The sequence below is a fragment of the Mizuhopecten yessoensis genome, unplaced genomic scaffold (genome assembly GCF_002113885.1).
Source record: "Mizuhopecten yessoensis strain PY_sf001 unplaced genomic scaffold, ASM211388v2 scaffold2711.2, whole genome shotgun sequence".
NCBI classification, from domain to species: domain Eukaryota; kingdom Metazoa; phylum Mollusca; class Bivalvia; order Pectinida; family Pectinidae; genus Mizuhopecten; species Mizuhopecten yessoensis.
Window position 1 is genome coordinate 2,506,317 of NW_018485984.1, and position 22,281 is coordinate 2,528,597.

Genomic DNA, 22,281 nt, shown 5'->3' on the forward strand with positions numbered 1-22,281 from the left:
TAGCTTTCATCAATTGAAGTTATTACCCTGTAATTTTGGACATAGCATCATCACTACCAGTGATGCTTATTTCCAATTTTGAATTGAATGGATCTTGAATATTGAAATATCAAACGCCAAGTTGAAAATAAAACTAACAGAATTATGAAAAGAAGTTCTCACAAATAAAACGAGAAAAAATATCCCTATGGTTTACATCATGTCAGGTCATGTGACAGTATATGAGGTAGATTGTTCAGAAACCTAGATTTTTTTAGTCATTAGTCCCATTGTGGCCACTAACCCTAATCTTAGATGGACAGGATTCGACAAGACAAAGTTTCCCTAGAGAGAACATAGTCACCTGCTGGAAATGGCTGCCATGTCGTGTAGGGCACAGATTCGTAAAGATTGATTAGTATAATCAGTTCAGGACAGGACACTTTAGCGCCATCACTTCAGATTAGTTTACGTTTATTTCTGTACGTGAGGATGCCATGATTTCAGTTATAATAATGGAGGTTTCCAGTGAGAAAAAATAGATGGATTCTTTTTTTGTAGCTAGAACTTTTGTATTACCATTTCAACAAATGTGGGAAGTTTTAAAGGGATGGTACAATGTGAAAGCAACAGTCTTTTTTCTCTAAAATGGAGAAGTCGAAGCATTACTTTAAAAAGTTTGAATCTGTTCATATAATAATGATAATAATTTGTTTTTGTAAGTTTGATATTTTGACGGATACACAGGGAAGTTTGAATTTTGCAGAACAACACTTTAAACAAAACCTGAGGCCTGTCTACTTGTACCTACTGGACATGGCTACACAAACACAGTTAACCTCCAGTCACTTACTTGTTTAGATTAAAGCTAAGCGTTTCCTTAAAACAGATTAAAAGGGTTAAATTGAAAGTGAGGATTAAACTCCATGTTTACGCTAGGTATTAGAATGGATAAGACAGATTTTAGAAAAATAAAACAGATTAAAATGAAAAGTTCAAAGGCAACTACAAATTGTGTTTTCAGACAGATATTTGTTACATTTATGAAAAGAACATGGACAAATATTGTTTTAAAAATTATAGGGATCAAGAACATCATTAGGAGACGTGAAATCATTACCACTTCTCCTTAGAAAAGTCAAGCATAATCAAGTCGGCATGCTTAAAAGTGTTATCAGAGATTTTATTCCAAGATATGGCGTAAAGCCCAGTATTGATTTCAGTTGTGGTCGTCTGCGGCTGGAATGATAAACAACAACAAGGTAACATCTGATAGCTGATATTTTTACCTTATAGACTGGTCCAAATCTGGGTGGTGATTCAATTGAACAGCCCAAGTTTATTGAATATCTTTTCATACTCCGATAGTCGGATCAGTTAGTAACAGGTTTCGCTAATACGCCCATTTCCCTTTCATTTCTATACATTTTGTTTTCTTGACTCATTCGGTGTTACATAGCAATGAATTTATTCAAATATAAAAAAGGGTAAAACCAGCTGTTGACTTTTGTAGTTAATAAGTGATTTATTGAACTTTGTGGGAGTTTTTTGGACATTGAGCAGGATTTAAATGTAAATCTATTAATTGATTTGTCGATTAGTGATATTGTGAAGTAGGTAGAACAGATTTTAGATATTCACATATTTTGGATGGTAATGAAGCTTTGTGTTAAACCTCTAATCCTCTTAGGTAGAATTTAGCCTCTTGTTCAATATGTGAGGGAACACTGGACGGGATTGTAACAGGGACATTATGTGTCATGGAGCCGCCTTTGTAGCAGTAATCAATATTAAAAAAAATACAGTTGTCTAGAAAACACTAAAAGTGAAGTTTTTTCATTCAATCAGGTTTCTTATTTTGACCTAATTTCTACAAAAGTAGGTCTTAAGCTTCATGATCATTTCTTACACTTGAAGAAAATTCCTTAATTTTCTGGAAAAAGGTTTGCAGGAGCTGAAGAAAAATAGTTCTTTAATTACAGATATAGGAATGCTTTCCAATACAAAAAATTAAGATAAGGAGTTACCATAGGTTAAGAATCATTGTAAAAATGATGCCAGATGCTAAGGGTATAGCTGTCCATTAAGGTGGTTAAACACCACAGAATCGTACAGAGCAGCCTCACTGATCCTCAAAAGATTAACTTCACTACTACAGTCTATCAGTAGGATTTAGGATAGTGACTCTTGTTTAAAATAGTTACTAAGATTATGAAATTTTCACAAAATTGAAAAAATAAGAGGAAACTCCTGGTAAAATCATGCATAAAAATGTCAAATATTTTCTGCATGATGAAGTAAATGAAGAAATAAAATGTTGATATACAATGTGAGAAGGCCATGAAATATTTCCTCCTCTGCTTCAATGTGGGTGCTGTACAGACATTACACTGCTGTATAAGAAAATTCTGCAGGACTTGTCACAAAAAAAATCTAAGGTGAAAGAAAAAAGTGACTTCTTCTTCCTGCTGCACAAACCAGTGTTTGTCAGGTTTTGTTGTCAAAGTTGTTACATTATTGTTTGTCGCATCAGTATCAGACACTTGGACTAGATATCTCGGCAGAAGACGGAAAACATTAAAGAAATTGTCACTGCTAATTATTTCATGTTTGAAATCATTCATGGCCAGCCATAGTGCCATTTATTATTTTCTTGGAAACAAACCATTCTGAATAATACGTATAGTTGTGAATAATTGATGGTCATATTTTTTAAGTGACAAAAATTAATAAAGATGGATTTATTTCGAACTTTCTCCATGAGTTATTTTTTACTTGATGATTTATCATTTATTCTAGAAAAGTGGCGATAAGTATTTTTATTTATCAAAACTGGGTACGACCATAATGACACCTTGTTAAATTTCTGAACCATGTGTTGAGCGAAAATGGACTAATCCTATACTTTAGAGTTAAGTATAATCTTAAGAAACTGCATAATATTGTATATTCATAATTTTAATGGATTATGTCTTTAGTCACAAAGTCATTGAAGGAACGATTAGCTTAGTAATCAGATTTGAAACTTTTTACAGTTGAATGATCTCGTGGTGTAAAACTTTAAGTACATCAACAACATCATGTTCTGGATATTGAAAGAGATTGCAACAGCTTGCTTGACAACTTTACAGAAAACATGTATATTTTTGTAACATGTAGTTTTGCAGTGTTCTTTAAAATAATCTGATATATCTGACTAAGATTTATTTAAATTGAATGAAAAATTGACAAAAAAATAGAAAATAATGCACAGAAGATTAAAAAAATCATTCATCTTGATTTATAAGATCCAGTGAGAAAAGCAAATTTATTTTAAAAGACAAGAATTCAATAACAGTTTACAGAAGTAGCATGTTGAAAACATTGACTTTCTTGGTTGTTGATAGTGCTGAAGGTTTTAACACATGGAGACAGTAGATCTGGGGTCCTGTCCTGGGTAGTTGTGATGCTATGCAGAGAAAAAGCCTGGTAATGAGAAGCGACACCCAAGTCAGAGAAATCGTGTTGGATAGAAGCTATCTTGGCATCAAATCCAGATACTGTCTTGTAGCATGTCACAGAAAGTCAAAATATCTCTGCTTAACACCTGTCATTCAAAGCATACTGGGCCTTAGTAATACCCTTCAACCGTTCACCAAATACATGGTCTAAGTCTAATACACAGTGTTGCATTTTAAAAGCCCGTACGTTTCACAGGCGCAATAATTAAACCTCGAACGGTTTAACTATATAAGACTAACCGATACTACGAAAATTTAAATTTAAAATAAAATTATGAATTGTTTTGTAATTTATATATTTGCACTTTTGAAGATTTTTTTTCAATTGGAAAATATTTCGTACAAAATAAATAGACTGTTGTACTTTGTTTTACACCTACCAAACAGCTTTGTATCATGTTTATTGTTATATTTCACCTGCTCCCTTTATTACCTTATTTAGTGTTTCTTGTGCAATTCTTGATAAATTTCAATAATTATTTTAATCTTTTTGGTATATTGCAAAATATAACAATAATATCGAGTGTCTTCAGGGAAGGAAAACGAGCGATGCATTAAAGTGGGAACGGCGAATCAGGTGTTTTATTACAAAAAACAACAGCTATGGATTATGTCTTGCCACCGTTGATGACCTCAGAGATTATACTATGATTTTATTGGTTGTGAACCGATCATATGTGGAAATCCGATAGAACATATACCTTTGGGTCGTTATCACGATCTCTGGAAACCTCGGGCAACATCAGGTTTAGTCAGTGCTGTTTAGGTTACACAAGTGTGAGGCTGGGAAAAACAAAACATGTTCAAATCGAAAAACCTAACAACCCCGTCAGAATAGCTTGATCTAGAAGCGGGTGGAGATTGGGGTTAATGTGGGATTGAAGTTAAGAGAAGAATATGATGGAGAAAAAGATACATGAGGAAAAAAATCTATCGATTAAAAAATGGGAATGATTGTAAGCATGCATCCTTGCCAAACAATAATCTTTTATAATTGTAAAAGTTGGAGGAGAAAAATAAAATAACTTTAAGGCAATTTTTATGACTTCAATGAATCAATTCTCCATAACAAAAAGTAAAGGAAATATTGGAAAACTCTGCTTAGTTCAAAAGTTGATATATAATAGTGAAAAATAAAACTTCTCTCTCAAAATTGAGACATTTGGCAAGTATATAGGTAAATAGGTAAACCTGCTGAATGATGCAGGTTCAGAAACACATGCCCTGATATATTTGGAATGTGTCCTAGGTACACTACAAAAATACCATAATGTCGAAGCAAACATTATTTTCAAAGGTCAACAAACTTGTATTTCCACTTGTACCAGTCTTTATGACTAAATCTACCAATAAATACTCTTAGGAAATTATTTGGCACAAAAGCTATTTTTTCTGTCTTTTTTTTATCCCACATGTTCACAGAAACAGAAACCTACTGCAGAAATTGGCGGAGTGGTATGTTTGTCTTTATGACATCATCTATGGAGGGCAATCTAGCTTCCTATACAACATTTCCTCTATACCAAAATCACTTTCTTAATAAATTATTCTCCAGGTAGAGGTGTTTTTGTAAGCTGTGATTAGGTTTACAGTAACAGATTATAACTGATAACTAATTACATTCGAATTTTAAGCTTATTATAAAGTTCTAATCATGATCACCGCTGAAAGGCATCGGCTGTGGGTGAATGTATACTGATTGAATTCAAGACCACTCTTTTATCAATCAAAGGCATATTTGTTGTAAAATGAATTGAAATTGATATTCATAGAATTGGAACTAACTTGTTTACAAATCTATATACAATTCTGTAGTTAAGAAGAATTATGAATGATTTAAACTGTATACAGACATAAAGATGTGAAAATAAAACAAAATTTTGGGCATCATAAATAAATTGGGGGGAAAAAAGATTGTATCGTAAATGATGATAGACTTCGCAGCATACCTAATTTTCTTCTGATTGTTATATATGGAAAAGCACCATCAGAAAATGGGTTCAGAAACGAAAAAAATAAAGGATATTTTGAACAGGGATGATTTAGGTTGAACAAACGGAAATTGTAGTTATTGCCAGAGGAGTTGGCAATTGTTGGGAAAGATTTGAAAGCCTGAGATTATAAAACGCAATCCCTATTTTGCCTACAGGTTCAATTAACTTCAGGGGATGCAGAAGAACTTTATGTGTCAGATTACGTTTTTTCCCAATTAAGGTGTATGTCCGACTCCCACCGATGTTTTGATTTATTGAGTGAGGGAATTCACTTTAGAAAATTTGATTTTCAACAGCAGTTTATCGCCAAGTGTCTCTGCTTTTGTTTTTTCTTCACTGTTTCATGATAAAAAAAGATTCATTGTTGTCATATTAATTCTTGGTAATCCTCAGTATAAAAGGCACCTGTTGTTTTATAGTCCAAGCCATGCCAGCTGGTCTGACAATATCAGCAACGTGGGTAATTTAAAGAAAAGCACTTGGGTGTTCTTGTTCGCACTGTATCAAAATGTCACGATTTAGCACCATTTTCACAATTCATCTCAAAACATATCTGCTTTATGAAGCTGTGAATTTTCTAAATTTTTGTTTTGTCTCAAGTTAACTTGTGTTACATACACATGTTTTTTATGCATTTTCAATAGGAAAGGTGTGTTACAGTCAACTTAAATATTTACATATATTTAAATGAATTTAATGTTATCATAGAAGTCTGAAAGTGTTTCTTTTGAAATCTGTGTTTGATATTGTTCCGTCATAGACTGGGGTATTATTGGTTTTAGGTGGAGAAAGAAAGGCCCTAGGTCTGGTCTTAGCCTTCAAAGCATCTGTTTTGGCTCAGAATTGATCCGTCCATTGTGATTAATTAGATGAGATTTCTGGATCTAGGAATGTGTTTCTGACTGGGGGATTGTAGTGTATATAGATTTGATTCCACCACNCATCATTAACATGATGAGCCTCCCCCCTATCCCCTAAACCATCCAGGCATTATAGATTCGCCCAATTCACTCTCGCCAACATCATTAACATGATGAGCCTCACCCCTCTCCCCCAAACCATCCAGGTATTATAGATTCGCCCAATTCACTCTAGCCAACATCATTAACATGATGAGCCTCCCCCCTATCCCCTAAACCATCCAGGCATTATAGATTCGCCCAATTCACTCTCGCCAACATCATTAACATGATGAGCCTCACCCCTCTCCCCCAAACCATCCAGGTATTATAGATTTGCCCAATTCACTCTAGCCAACATCATTAACATGATGAGCCTCCCCCCTATCCCCTAAACCATCAAGGCATTATAGATTCGCCCAATTCACTCTAGCCATCATCATTAACATGATGAGCCTCCCCCTCTCCCCTAAACCATCCTGGCATTAAAGATTCGCCCAATTCACTCTAGCCATCATCATTAATGTGCTCCTGGGAATTCAACAGATTTACAGCCAAAAAAAATATCAAACATTTTCCGTTAGATGAAGAAAAAACGAGCCAATTAGGCTCATTGTGTTTCTTGATTAATTTTGGGCCAATTTTGCCCCTGGAGTTTTGGGGATAAGCTGTATGTATGCCTTGAAGGTAATTAGATGTCATTCCTTCAGCTTTTTCTCATTCAACTTTTTACTGCCAAGAGGGCAGATTAGTATAACCACAGCTTCAATATGCACTGGACATAAAGGTCAGACTCGGTCGTGTTTCAGTGACAGCCGCGTAGTACAGGTCCCCCAATAATCGGTATATTACGGTAGAGATAATGTACATATATGGACTGAGGGTCATGTCCTTGTTATTTCCATCAACAGAAGAGGATCAAAATTGATTTAAAACCTGTATAATCTGACATTGTTTAATTTGTAACAAAAAAAATATAATCTTACATTGTTTTCTTTTGTAAAAACCTGTATAATCTGACGTTTTGTTGATATATGTAAAAACCTGTGTAATCTGAAAAACATATGTAGAAGAACAGATAAGGAGGAATTGATAATATCAAAAACCAAATCTAATGAATCTTTTGTCTTTTATCATTTCAGGAAGTAGGCAGTATCATAGGAAAAGTGAGTATTGACTAGAATTTGAAATTGGCCTTTCACCCTTTCACCCCTATGTAACTTTAGTAGACTCTACCATGCATTGTTATGAATGAGTCCATTATGGTCTACAGTGGTGAAAGGGTTAAAGGAAAATCTATGATATAACTTTATTGTATATTGAAGAGATTCTATGCTAATGTTCCCTGCTTCCTTGCACGTTTTACCTGTAATTTGTGTTGTAGTTATCTCCCTTAGAACATTCAATGATGTAGTTATCTCCCTTAGAACATTCAATGATGATTTGATGATAATTTACTCATTATGAGTGATATCAGTGTTTTCTTTCTTAAGAACATTTAAATTGTCTTGTCAAATTATTAACTACAGTCAAATCTTTATTTGGAAGCTGAAAAATGGTCTCTTAAAAGAGATTGTCTCTAAATAAAGTATCAGAATAAAGATAAGCGTTGAAAGGAGATGACAAAATGGCGAGATTTTAATAGAGAAGATTGCAGAATGCAGGTGGTCTATTAAGCAGATCCTACTGATATCTAAATCACCACCGATAACAGATCATTAACAGGTGTTTTAGTGGGGAAGAATTCTTAATCTAAAGTCATAATTTAAAAAATGAATGTCTTTTGTTGGATAAAAATGGGATGAAATAATGTCTTGAAAATTTACTTTTGTTTTTTTGTTTTTTTGTATTGGGCAGTAACTTAGGAATCAGATATTATCATAGTATAAGATAATTATTAGACTTAGTGATTGTTTTCAAATAATAACTCATATGAATTCAAATATTTGATCTGACTGAGGTGATATGTATTTATATGAATCATGTATTTATTACTGTGTATTAGAATGTTTACATATTTATTTATTTTTGTCAATTTTCAGAAAGGAGATAACATTAAGAAGTTCAGGGAGGATGTAAGTATGACATTAAATATAATTTACAATAAAGATCGTTGTAATTAAAAATTTAGTGAGTAACTGTTAAATTTCACAGAAAATGTAAACAATATTTATTTATCAATGTATTCAAATTGTCATATCGTCACATACATGTATATAAGAAATAATGCATTTAATATTTAACAAAATAAAGAAAAACAATTCTGAGAATGTAAGTTGACTTTGAGAAAAAAAACATGTTCCTAAACAGTAGATGTATTTTGTGATCATAAAGTAAAACTTGTTTTTATTTTTTTGACAGAGTGGTGCTAAAATTAACATATCGGACGGGTCATGTCCTGAACGTATCGTTACGATTACTGGATCCACAGAATGCATTCACAAAGCATTCACAATGATCTGTAAAAAGTTCGAAGAGGTGAGCGGGGGCCCGTATCAAGTAGGTTATCTGTTTTGTTTTCCTTTTTACATTTCTTTTTACTTTACACAATGATATTTACAAAACCATTTGAAAACAGTTGTGCTTCTGGTGCAAATGTTTAAAAGCCTGGAAAAGGTTGGGCGATTGATTTAGCAGTGGTCGATATACACACCATTTAGTTTTAACTTCCGAACCAATCTTAACATGTCGAGATTGTAAGAATTTGTGTTTTTTTCTTTTCCCCTTTTTATTTGAGAGATTGATTATAAAGTCTATAAAGTAAATTTTTGTGTGATTTTTGTCCCTCACTAAATCATTTAAGATATATAAATATCCCTGCTTAAACGTTTTGCAATTTATTTGAATTGTCTGTGATATGGAGTTACTTCCCTTAGCATGAGTCCCTTTTCGATTGGAAAAAAGCTATCAGTACAATATGAATTATCAGAAAAATATAGCATTTCCTTCTTAATATTAAGGTGTTTATCTTTAAAATTAAGTTCAAAAATTAAAGTATAAATCCTTTCAGATTATATCCTACAATGTGGAATCCATATTGTCTTATCACTCCTCAAAACATTTCTAACACTCTAAATAAACTGAACTCAATTCAGCATGTGCATGGAAAACAATGACCTTGGTTATGGAAACTGCCTCAGGATAGATCAACATGGAATCTTTTTACTTTAAGGTTAATTAGAAACTTCCAATTCAGTGTTATAAAAAAAATGTTTTTCTAAGTTTAATATTTTTATATAAAAAGTGCTTTTTGGCAAATTTGATGGTTGTAAGATCTTAGTGTTAAGGAGAAAAAGGGTATTTTATTTCATCACCTTTTGGAGGGGTTTACTAAAAGTTTACTAATTGTTTTCATAAATGTGTTATTTCAATATTTTGGGAAGGTGTGTACAACTGCCATAATAGGTGATTTGTCTTTGTTTGGAAAATTTGAATCAATTGTTAAAAAAGTTTGCATGGAAAAGAAAGAAAAAATTAAAATTGTAATTTATAACAAAAAAAATGTGTATGGTCAACAATATCATTGTGTTAAGTAAAAAGAAATAATCTTTACTAGATTACAAATTTTAGAATTTCGTAATGAACAAGTTTTGTTGTAATTTTCTTATTATAGTAAACATGTAAAGCTAACCAATATCTTTATTTGAAGTGCGTTTAAATGAATGTTATAATAACAAAAGTGTCTTTGCTGCCTGTGCTTGAGTTTGGCATGTACTTGAACTCTGAAATTCATATTATTCAATTATCGTTTTTACCAAGAAATTTGCTATAATGTATGTGACTAAAATTTGGATTTTCAGGATCTTCAAAACACACCTACTGTGCCTAAACCCCCTGTAACATTACGATTGGTTGTGCCCGCAAGTCAATGTGGATCCCTTATTGGAAAAGGAGGCTCTAAAATCAAGGAAATCAGAGAAGTAAGTTGTCAAAAGAAAAAACAATTAAAAATGAATTTGAAATGTTTTTCCTTTTCAATGAGAAATACAATAAGGAATACAATACATAGGAAAAAATGTTGTGTTTATGTCCGTTGATGGTTCATATACAGGCACCTAAATGGAACCTTCTGATGTTCTTTCTGCAGACAGGTTGATCTAAAGCCCCATTATACTGTTGGTGACAGTAGTAAGGGTACATTGGCACTGGGTTTAAGCTAGTGAGGATCAAATCATGACATTTTTTTGGTCTCAACAAATGTACATCGAGACCTATAACTAGATAATCTGTCGTTCTACACTCATCTTCGTACCAAATTATTACCTTCCTCGTTCGTTTGCTTATCGATATGTTGCATGAGCTGTACTTTCTATACCCATGTGGTGCTCATAACCATGCCCAATTATGTAATTCCCGATCTAATTTGATGCGGCAAAGTGTTTGACTTTTTCCCATGCATAACTGTCAAAAGCTGACCCCGAGTGAAAAGTAAACGAGGCAATCTCATCTACCTGTATATTTGAAGTATAGAATCAGATTGGCATGGCCCAATGCCAAACCTGAAGCAGCTTGAGACATAGCGTTAAACACTTCTCCAGCTATCCTGTGTACATCTCTTATGAATTAGATGGATCCCAGTACCTGTTCCACTCCGCAAGCACTTGTAAAACATGCTGCCGTCCAATAAGGATTTCACGTCGTGAACACGATGCACAATCCCTGTACAGCTATTAACTGCTAAAAAAGTGCAAAATCTTTGCTATTCTGTAAGGGTTGTTTTTTGGCTGATTGTTATTAAAATATGTGATAACGAAATATCTCCTGAAATATTTAAAAAGATTTTCATCAATTAGAATGCTTATGCATTTTCCATGATGTTGGTCCGCTTTAAGAGTATAAGCAGGGAGCAGATATGAGGTATCAAACTAGACACCATAACGTCAGCCATCCTCTATTGCATCTCGTTAAAGCCATCCAGTGCTATTTCGTATAAACAGACAGGTGTATTAACAAATTGACTCCACAACTTCAGTCCGCGGTAGTAACGAGGAACGTACAATGCTGAAGGTTTACCCATTAAGCTGTCTGGCTGGCTATATTGGCATATTTCAAATGGGAGATAATTTATTTTGAAAGGTGGCATTACAGTAATATTTTGATATATGGTTCAGTTTACCGACCACTGGCATACAGTGATCTTTCTCAGCCTTATCAATGAGATGTGTGTTTTTCAGCCTTAGTATATTAGGAGCTGTGTATTCCTCATTCTCATCATTGAGTTGTGTATTGTTCAGCCATGTTGAGCTGTGTATTCCTCATTCTCATCATTGAGTTGTGTATTGTTCAGCCATGTTGAGCTATGTAGTCCTCAGCACCAACAATGGTGCATACAATCGTTGAATAGCTGAATTGTTGTGAACACATTGTAAGTCTAATGAAGTGATTTTTTGTAAAGATTCTCTGCTTGATCCGTTTACCCCTAAGGTTACATTTGAACCTTACCAAAATAAAGACTGGGCAAGTCCAGTTTAGATGTGTAGGGTTGAATGACTTCAGGTTTAAATAACTAAATTGCCTGCAATTGCTTTGCAATCCATCTCATAAAAATATTAACAACATACAGCTGTGTGTTTTTTTCTTTTTCTTTTCTTTTTACATGCCAGATTTGTTATGCGAATTTCAACATGCTTATTCCTGTATACATTATTACCTGAAAATTAAGACTTCTCCATGCTGCTGTCTCTTAAGATGTCGTCGTGTGATTACATTCGTTCCTGTCCCTTTGTGATTTCAGACAACAGGTGCTTCTATACAGGTGGCTTCAGAGATGTTACCCAACTCAACAGAGCGTGCTGTGACAGTGTCCGGTACTGCTGACGCCATCACACAGTGCATAAGAAATATTTGTAATATCATGTTGGAGGTAGGTTATATATGTAGGAATACCAGTGCACTACTGTACCCTTCACATTCACACTGGTGATAGCTTTAAAAACATTATAATCAGGATGGGTTGGGCGTTTCAGTATAGATTTGATTTATTTGTAAATGTAATCTTATCTTTTCTGTCACATGCTTTTCATATTGTGAAAGATTGAAAATCGGATGTCTGGAAAATGTTTTTAAAATTTCATATCGGTAAAGCTAAAATTGCAATATGTTTTTGTTTGAAAACCCCAAAACACCCATGTCAAAATGATTGACATCCCAATATTAACTCATTCACCCGTGAAACTCATTTGAACTCTTCCAATTCAACGGTTGGAATAGTTCATTATGAAATTTCCGGGGTGAATGAGTTAAATTCTCTGATGTGATTTATAAAACAAAGTACCTGATTATGTCTACCTTACATGTATTCGTACATACTTTTCGAACAGTGTTCTTTTTAGTGATTTTCATGCTTTCTCTTATGTATTAATTATAATATGGCGCTTTACAACACATGAATAATTGCATTCCTACAGTGACAGTTATAAATATAGCAGATAAAAACACGTATTTATGTTCATGGGCAGCAATAGAAGTTCATGTATTCTGAAGGAATGCTATACTTCCATTGCACCAATACATCAGCTGCAGTCTTGAACAATAAAATATGAATGTGATCATAGATAAGGTACAATATACTGTTTGTATTTAGACTGTATCAGAAATATGTTTGATAGTGTTTGTTATGTAAGACAAGGTCATATTCACTTAATTCCTACCACTACTCCTTATTAATGTGCAGTTTGGTATAAAAAATGTCTGGACATAAGAAATCTTGTAAATGAATAAAAAACAAAGCATAATTTTATATATATATATATATATATAGACAGAAGTAAGAGTTTTAATCCTGTACAAGTTCTGGGTGTGAGTTTCCCTTGCGATCAGAGAATGACGAGGTTCCTGTTTACTGATTAGATAATCAGGAAACTGTCCGATATAATTGTTGCTAAAAATATCCTCAAATATCCTCATTTATATGTCTTACATTGAAATAAAACACATTATTGCTTGAATTTGACTTGTGAGCGATATTTCAATAAGGAGAATGCAAAAAAAATGTGTAAAATAAATTCTAGATGACTCCTGTTATAACCTTTTAATTCTGCTTTTGGTACAACTAGACGAACTCATTATCTGTGTACGTATAGTGTAAACCCCAAATACATATACACCTTATATATCTACACCCTTTGTATTAAAATATATATATATATGTTATATAATCACAAGACATTAATTCTCATATAAATTTCTCAATTTTTCCAAATTTTTCCAGACGACATACCGAGGGCCTAATAATTATGCCTGTCTCCCATTGTCTCCATGGTTACTGCTTTTGTCCTTGACATCTACTAGTACTGTAGCCATACTTCCTGTCTATGTAACCTTTAACCTTTGGTATTTTCCATCCTCTTCCTCAACAGTCCCCCCCTAAGGGAGCTACCATCCAATACCGTCCAAAACCTGTTGTCCCTCCGGTAATCTTCGCAGGGGGTCAGGCATACACAGTACAACAAGGCCAGATCGGACTACAGGCACCAGAGGTAAGGCCAAGGGCATTCCCTAGTTACTTCCCCTGATGTAACCTGTGTTTCATTTATCTACATGTGTTTGTGATGTTTTGTGTTGATGTGGGCGTTTTATTGCAAGATGATTCCCTCAGATTGAGGAAAAGTTTTTAGTCAAAATTGAGAGGAATTTGCACAAGATGATATCAACTTTAAAGGAAGATTAATTGTGGAAGGGGGAGGGAAGTCTGATACAGAAATACTGTGTCACCTACAAATTATGTATCTGCATTTATTGTATAGAAATTGCTATTGGATCGGAAATCATTGTTGTAATTTTGAAACGGAATCATCTTGTATTGTTACCTCTTACCCTGTTTTGTCTTGCTTCTTGTCCCCGAGAACCAGGCCAATATCTGGAAATTATCTTTTTCTGTGCTTGTCTGTGACTGACATCCACAGAAATATTTGAAAAAGAGACATAATATCTATTTATAATTATTACAAAAAATTTAAATACAAAGAAATATTATGTCATTAATAGATTTCTTGAATTTATGTACAGGACATAAATAATATTTTTTATCAGTTTGTTCTCTTACTTTTTGGCCTGGTTCCTCCATTCTCCCCTTTGTGAGCTTTGTTTTGTCTAACGTATACCTGTCAACCCAAATGAAGGTGAATTTGTTTTCACCACTGAGGAACACCAAATCCCTGGCTTAAGGAAGCATTAACCAGCATGACAGGGAAAATGAGTTATCTTCCCCTGCCATAGACATCAGGGAAATAGACAGATCATCAGATGACTGTTTGTAATACATATCTATAAGGTGTCATTCACATGCAGAATATTTTTGAAAACTTTTTAAGAGGACTTGTAGTACAGGATAAATTAGCTGTGCTAACTAGTCAATTCTTATGCATGTATTTTGTGTTCAAATTTGAATTAATCTCTTTTACTACTGGAATGACCAGAGTGATGTGAAGAGTGTGTATTGTGAAATGTCTAATTCATCTAAATCTCTTTTTGTTCATCAGTTTTATGAAAAGAAAAATGCAAAATAACAAAATGGATTTGGTCATTGTATTTGTTACTGGATTGATCATTTTGATCTACCTACAATTGGATTGGTATGATTGTTCCTGACCTTACCCATCAACACGATTAAATTTATACCAACTAGAGACGTGACCCTGGAAGGTTACGCTTGTTGAACTAAATTGAGTAGGGTAAATAATTATATTGGGAAGTGTATAACAACAGGATGATCTATACAAATGATTGTTGGACTTTTCACAGCATCATGACAGAATACCACCCTTTGTTTCATTCAGTTTAAAATGAGAAATAGAATATCAAACTCAGGTTATCAGTTGTGGTAGAGAAGCTAGATTGTTGTATTATGATGATTTAAGGATCTCTGTCCCACTGCACTGTGGTTTTCCCTATATACAGTTATCTCCCCTTAACCTCCGTTTGGACATAACTGTAGAGCAATTGGTCCAGGACACTTTCATCAACCGGAGAGCTCAAGCAGTTACAGTGATAGATAGTTCAGGGTTCGAATCCGGGACTAGCCCCTCTGTGGTTCTCTATCACTCGGAACACAGTTGTTGATTACAGTTTATGTCTTCCTCATTATTTCTCATAAAGTGCCGCCAGGTATGGCTTTCTGTTCAGAATTGATTTATCAAAGCTTTAGTCATGCCAGAAAAAAACAGTTTTCAATACTTACAGTTTATGGCAGTGGTACTAGGATCCTTTATTATAAAATACTTGATTTTTTTATTTTGTTTTACAAATATAGCCTCTTTAACATATCTTCATCATCATTGTATGTTGTATGTTTATGTTCTGCCTGCTTTTTGTCATTACAGTAATTAAGTCAAATTTTTCATCTACAAAATGGGCTCGGTTAATCAAATATCTTACTGTGAATTAAATGTGGCAGGATGACGTTTGAAGCTATCTACTTATGCCATACAAATCCCATCCATAATGTGCAGTTTTGGTCCACATTTGTAATGGAACTTCACTCTAAACATTGAACTTTTCAAATTATAAAAACAGTTAAAAGATTAAGGAAGTATTCGTTGAAAGTCTAGGTTACTTAAATCCGTCTTGTTCTTGATAGTTTCGGCAAGTTCCTGAACATGCGGAGTCACACAGTCAGGTAATATAAATTGCCAGACAATTTTCTATAACAAGCATTATGATGCTACTGTAGTTCCTGGGTACTCAGTAGCTAGTACTACGGGCATTATGTAACCTTTGAGCTTTGTTCTGTTCTGTTTGAAGAAACTTTCTCTGTTAAGGTTTTGGAGCACTCTTCCTTTCTTTGATAATAACGTAGTTCTCTTTACTAACAATACCTAGAGTTGTCTGCACAGAGCTGTACACTCGCAGGTAAAAATCCACATTTCTGCTATTTATCCTGCACCTAATTTATAACCATTTCCTGTTTTGATTACATATTAACTGTTGTTCATTATACCATTGTATATTAAAACTTAGATTAAGTCACAGAAACGTATAATCATTTCATTTACCTGTTTGGTTTGAAAATTATTGATTTTTCCCACCAAGAATTATATTCAGATACATTATCTATTGATATCTTAAGGGGGGGGGGGGTTAATTTACATATAAATAAATTAAAAAAAAAAGCAGTCATTTCCCTTTGATCAAATTGATGTCCTGAAAAATTTAAATAAACAAGTATTGCAAACAATTGTTAGATTTCAATTAACTGTAGATTTAGAAATTCATCTGTGGTCTGTTTCCTTTCATTTCACATGTTACAAATTTTCCTTTTAGATTACTCAACAATCTCAATATAATAAGGTAAATGTCTCATATATATATACCTATATATATACTCCAGTGTATTTAGATATTGTATCTCTCTATAACCATAGACATATCCAGCCATTTCCTGATCGTTTTGTACTACTTCAAACATGGCCAACTTTGACAAAGTGCACGTTTTCCTGTTTTAAATGAGATTTTCCTGTATTGCTAAACATTCTGTTGTACTTGTGTTATCTAGATCTTCTTCAGGACATAATACAAATGGAGTAATGAAATTCCAAATGCATATTAAAATTTGCCAATCTTTGAGCATAATTTTTGGAGAATATTTATGCTTTTAAAATTACAGTAAGTTCTGACATTGAAAATTAGCATCTCGAAAATTGTGTCAAATTTCAGCCATTTAGATTTTTCGAAATGTATCACTAGATTAGTATTGCTTCTAGACCACTCAGCTGATTGTAGATTACCGTGGTAACAGTTTGTTGTGTCTTTACCTTCATATACTAATGAACTAAGGTATATGTATTAACATCATGACCAGACAGAACCATTCATTGTTGCATGATGCCTGATGTGAAGACACCTGTGAAAATCATCGGAACACTACACATGTCGTCCTTAAGGATTTAGATCGAATATTTTGTACATGAAATTTTTCATGTACAAAATATTCCGTCGCCACCTGGCCATCCAATTAGCTAACTACTGTAGACGATGATAACTTTTCCTTTTAAAGGAAAAGTAGCTGTGTTTTCTTCCGCCCAAATTCACACGAAAGCTAGACACATGTTTTTCATTTGCAATCCTTACCTAGGATATATGTTTGAAATGACCACTCTCGCTGACCCCTAGTTTGGGTCTTTGGAAACTTTGTTTTCTGCGACATTGTCTAGAACATCTAACTAATTTATTATAACAATCATAATTTCATCAGAAATGTTTTCACATTTTTTACCTATACCCATACCTATACAGTATTCTCTTCATTGTCCTTATTTGTATATTGACAAGTTAATCATACTTCTGGAATTTTGTTTAGATTTACTTTATCCATACAGATAACATTTTCAAATAAAATTCAATTTTAAGTTAAAAAGAAGACTTCCTTTGATCATATATCCAAACAAAATATCATTTAAAATTTGAAAATTTCCCTTGATCAAATATTCCAATGAAAAGTTGTTAGGATTTTGAAAACTTGTCAGACAAACTGACTAGTCTTGGTCAGTTGGTCAGTTATGGCTGCAGCCATTCCACGGTGTTGTGGTACTGACCACATACTAACCACCCACCTTGCATGTTTGTCTCTGTTTCATACAGTCACTGGGTGGGCTAGCTTTGTTAAGCATTTGTGCATGCAGATAATTGTATTGTACTGAAAATATCAAACGACACTGTGATATTGTATTCAAAATATATAATCACACTAATAATGTATTGTCAATCACTGTTACGCTGTTGCTGATGCTGTTAGTTTCAGAATCTAAATGTACTTACCATGTCTGATGAGAATTCATCACTGAAAACATAAGTGTGTCGACATATACAGTAAAACCTGTCTAATCTGACCCCTGAGTCTTCTGACCTGTGTTCTCAGACAACTGGCTGTAATCCCATATCTCACGGTAACTACCAAATTATGACCTGTGTATTATGATACCTTGTCTTATCCGACCAATTTGTTGGATTCCAAGGGTGTCAGAATAGACAGGTTTCACTCTGTCTATAGTCACAGTTAAGGTAATGGTACAGACTCATTGGAATACTTGTACTCCGTATACAGTGGTGTTCGCACAGCTGTTTTGGAGAGTACTGTATCACAAACTCTATATAAGCACACACAAAAACATTTTGTCAAAAAAAATGAAAATGGTACTGACCTCATTTATCCAGTATATGTTGTACATGATGTTGATAAAACTTTTTAGAGTACTTTTGGATATTTAGAGTTGTATGTATGTGGATAGTATGCCATTGTGTCTCTGCCAATGGCATCATTCTCACTGTACGGGGGAACAACTCTAGTAGTAATATAGGAGGCTAGCAAGAGTCTATTTAGTAAACTGACATAGAACAATAAACTACTGTATTTAATACATGGTTGACATAATAATGAAATAGAAATATTTAGTATAGTATGTGTATCTCTTAAGAGATTCTTTTTTGCTTTGAACGAGATATGAACCAATTATTTGGCCAATACTATTGTTGCTTGTGTGTGTCAGATGGCCATATTTAATGTCAATATTACAGTTTCTGGGAATGACAATGAATGACATATTCAATATACATAATCATCATATCTTTTAAAGATTTCCCTGACACCTCTACGATTTTACTCTTTTGCGTAAAAGCTATTAATTCTGTTATTTTTATTCTCTTCATGCACCAGTGAATCCACTGTAACATGGCTACATTTCTAAAATCACCATCAGATATCTTTTGTCCATTTAGTCCAGTATACCCAGACATAAACAGCTTGACTGGCTTGTGGGAGTATACATTGTTCTGATGATATGACTGTTTTGGGATGAATCTCTGCTTTACATAGATGGAATATTTAGTGTTTGGGTTAAGTAATATCTGCTTTACATAGACTGTTTGGGGATACTAAATCTCTGCTATGCATTGACTTTCAGGATAAAGAATCTCTGCTTGCGATAGATAATCTTTTCTCCATACTGACTGCCTCCGACAGATAATCTCTGCTGTACAATGTGACTGTTTAGCGGAGAGATACTTGACATTTCTGATGATTTTCTCTTCTGCTTGTTCCCTCACAGGTTTGGGGGCTTCAGGATCATAACTGTATGGTAAAGGTCTTCCAGTGAAAGCTTGCTTTTGGAATGATTTTCTCCAAATTCTCTCCAAATATTCTATTCTTCTGTACAAAATATACATACCATATTTATCACAGCCTTTTGAAACCTTTTTGTGAATTTCCGTTTGGTAGATGCTATAAGTTAGCCTTTTTTTTTTAACACATTCATATCTACCTGGTATATATTTAACTCTTGTGTATATTTCCTAATTTTTCTCAACAGAAGTTTTTCAATTTTTCTGTTATTGTGATTATCTCCCTTTGCTCCTGCATCTAGTTTTGATATTTGTCATGTTCAAAATCCCACGGTCCTAGTCTCTTAGTTGAGTTCCTTCCCTTTGGTCAACAAGACTGTCTGCTTTTTTTTCTTCTAAATTTTCACTGAAATTTATTTTTTCTTGAAAAAACAAATCCTGACTGTTTTAGACGCTGGGCCTGTTTTAGACGCTGGAGGCCCTATGCCATAGAGTACATAGCATTTTATCCACATTTTAAAACCTATAATCTGCACTTATCATATCATGCATGACCTTTACAATCATATATGCAAATTTTATACAAATATTTTCTAGTTATGCACTTAATTTCTCTGATTATTTTTTATTTTATCAGTGATTTTATTTCAGATTTTTTTCTACAGACCAAATGCATTTTTTTAAACCTCCTCTTTTAGACGAAGCACTAGATTAATATTTGACTTTCAGAACCATAATTCATAAGGTTGATCGGATGTTAGAAACTCTTCAACTTAAACAACTACCAAATTTCGCTTTTCAAGTCATTGCAAGAGTCAATATGATCTTTAGATAACTTCAATCGGAAAACAATTTCTCAGATGTCTGCAGATTTCTTTATTTTACCTGTTTTGAAGTGTGGTTTTGAATAAGACCGTCCCCACTAACCGTCATTCTCTGTAATATTTGACCAAATGGGAGTCCGTTTGATATTGCTTACCATAGAAAGCATGCTTTGAAAAATGGACTGAGAGGAATGAGAGGTGTCAAAAAGATGTCAATGTCAGACCAGGGACAAGATGACATGAATCAAGTACCAAAGACATTTAAACAAAACTCTGTTGAATTGAAATTGAGTTGAATAGTTGATGCAATTCGTTTCCAGTATTTTGCTCTTAGATAAGATTTTTTTTGAGTTGCCAGCACTTCTAACTGACATAGGTTTTGTACTTGTCAGATAGTGAACTTGACTAATTGATTTTTGTCCACAGCTAACACTGTCAGGGGGGAAACATCTAAGATTCACTTATACAGAACTCATTTGAGGTTTTTACTTTTAAATGGCAGAAAAAGAAGAGTATCATTGTGAGACCACTTTATTGGGGAATTAAGCGTCAGGTTGACTTTTTAACCTAACTAATGTCACTTCAGTATGTGCCGTTTTATGACATGACAGAGCAGATTTCTATTGAAGTGCATGTACCATTACAAAATGTCAAATGACCTTTCGAAGATGTGATCGCAGGCTTGAGGTGCAGTTATTTATTGCATCTGATGTGCCTCTGACCGAATCAACATCATTCAATAGAGTGTAATTTCTAATTAGTGGAAGGGATTGGCGTTTATATGGTCCGTGAACTTCTGATTCTGAACAAATCTAATTTTCACTAGAAAAATCTGCTTTTTTGTTGTCGCTTTCGGAGCGAATGAGTATTAACCACGCGTTTAAGTCATCCCTAGAATGTAATCTGTTAAATGTAATGTACAGTCTCCGATGTATCTTTAACTAGAGACATATTCTATGTGGGTGATCTCCAACCATTTTATCATATTTTTTACATCAATAATCTGGCATTTTTAACAAGTGATCCATTCCTATGAATGCCGGCGTTCCCTAAACAGCAGTCAAATGATGAGGCGGGGTTGTTGTATGCATGATACATGCATGTTGCTTTTGTGAGGCTTCCAACAGTTTGACCAGATCCTGTATTTGTATGGCATTCATTTCATGAGAGCTTGGGATTTTAGATAAGGAATTCTGTGTAATAATGTCTTGCAATATTGAATAAACGTATTGAGGTCCTGTATGAATTCAGCAAAATATATAATAAACTTAACCAAGGTCTGTAAGTGAACATGTTTTCATAAAAAATAGAAGCATATTGTAATTTTGTTTGATATATTCTTGAATTGCCACGTTTTTAAATGAAAGGTTTTATTGAAACAAATTCTGAGGTAAAATTATCAAAAATTATGCTTTATAATAAGAAAGAGGTGTTTTTGTTTCTGTATTTCAGGTTTTCTTCTTCACAAACGTTTCCAAGATAGTGTAACTAATGTGTTTGTTTACTTATTTACAGCTGTCCAAACTACATCAGCTGTCTCTAGGTCAAGCCATCCCGTTAATTCCACAGTCTCAAACGATAATGCCAGGTATGTTTATTCTGCAGTCTCAAACAATACTGCCAGTACCGGTATGTTAATTCTACAGTCTCATACAATATTGCCAGGTACATTAATTCCACAGTCTCATACAATACTGCCAGGTATGTTAATTCCACAGTCTCAAACAAAACTGCCAGGTACGTTAATTCCACAGTCTCATACAATATTGCCAGGTACGTTAATTCCACAGTCTCAAACGATACTGCCAGGTACGTTAATTCCACAGTCTCATACAATACTGCCAGGTACGTTAATTCCAGTCTCATACAATACTGCCAGGTACGTTAATTCCACAGTCTCGTACGATACTGCCAGGTACGTTAATTCCACAGTCTCAAACAATACTGCCAGGTACGTTAATTCCACAGTCTCAAACAATACTGCCAGGTACGTTAATTCCACAGTCTCATACAATACTGCCAGGTACGTTAA

The 22,281-nt window shown here is 33.9% G+C and overlaps 1 protein-coding gene across 22 annotated transcripts in view; it reads left to right on the forward strand.

Moving 5' to 3' along the window:
• Positions 1 to 22,281, forward strand: part of LOC110445068 (poly(rC)-binding protein 3-like) — a 253,951-nt gene that overhangs the window by 217,229 nt on the left and 14,441 nt on the right. For 11 of the 22 annotated variants that reach the window (XM_021489426.1, XM_021489425.1, XM_021489435.1 and 8 more), the window contains 10 exons: positions 7,515 to 7,538; positions 8,415 to 8,447; positions 8,734 to 8,871; positions 10,173 to 10,292; positions 12,107 to 12,235; positions 13,731 to 13,850; positions 15,950 to 15,988; positions 16,633 to 16,659; positions 19,413 to 19,442; positions 21,765 to 21,837. In XM_021489426.1, coding sequence (XP_021345101.1) covers positions 7,515 to 7,538; positions 8,415 to 8,447; positions 8,734 to 8,871; positions 10,173 to 10,292; positions 12,107 to 12,235; positions 13,731 to 13,850; positions 15,950 to 15,988; positions 16,633 to 16,659; positions 19,413 to 19,442; positions 21,765 to 21,837 — 733 coding nt within the window. The remainder of the gene's footprint in view (positions 1 to 7,514; positions 7,539 to 8,414; positions 8,448 to 8,733; positions 8,872 to 10,172; positions 10,293 to 12,106; positions 12,236 to 13,730; positions 13,851 to 15,949; positions 15,989 to 16,632; positions 16,660 to 19,412; positions 19,443 to 21,764; positions 21,838 to 22,281) is intronic. The other 11 variants (XM_021489438.1, XM_021489439.1, XM_021489446.1 and 8 more) reach the window with 9 other exon arrangements.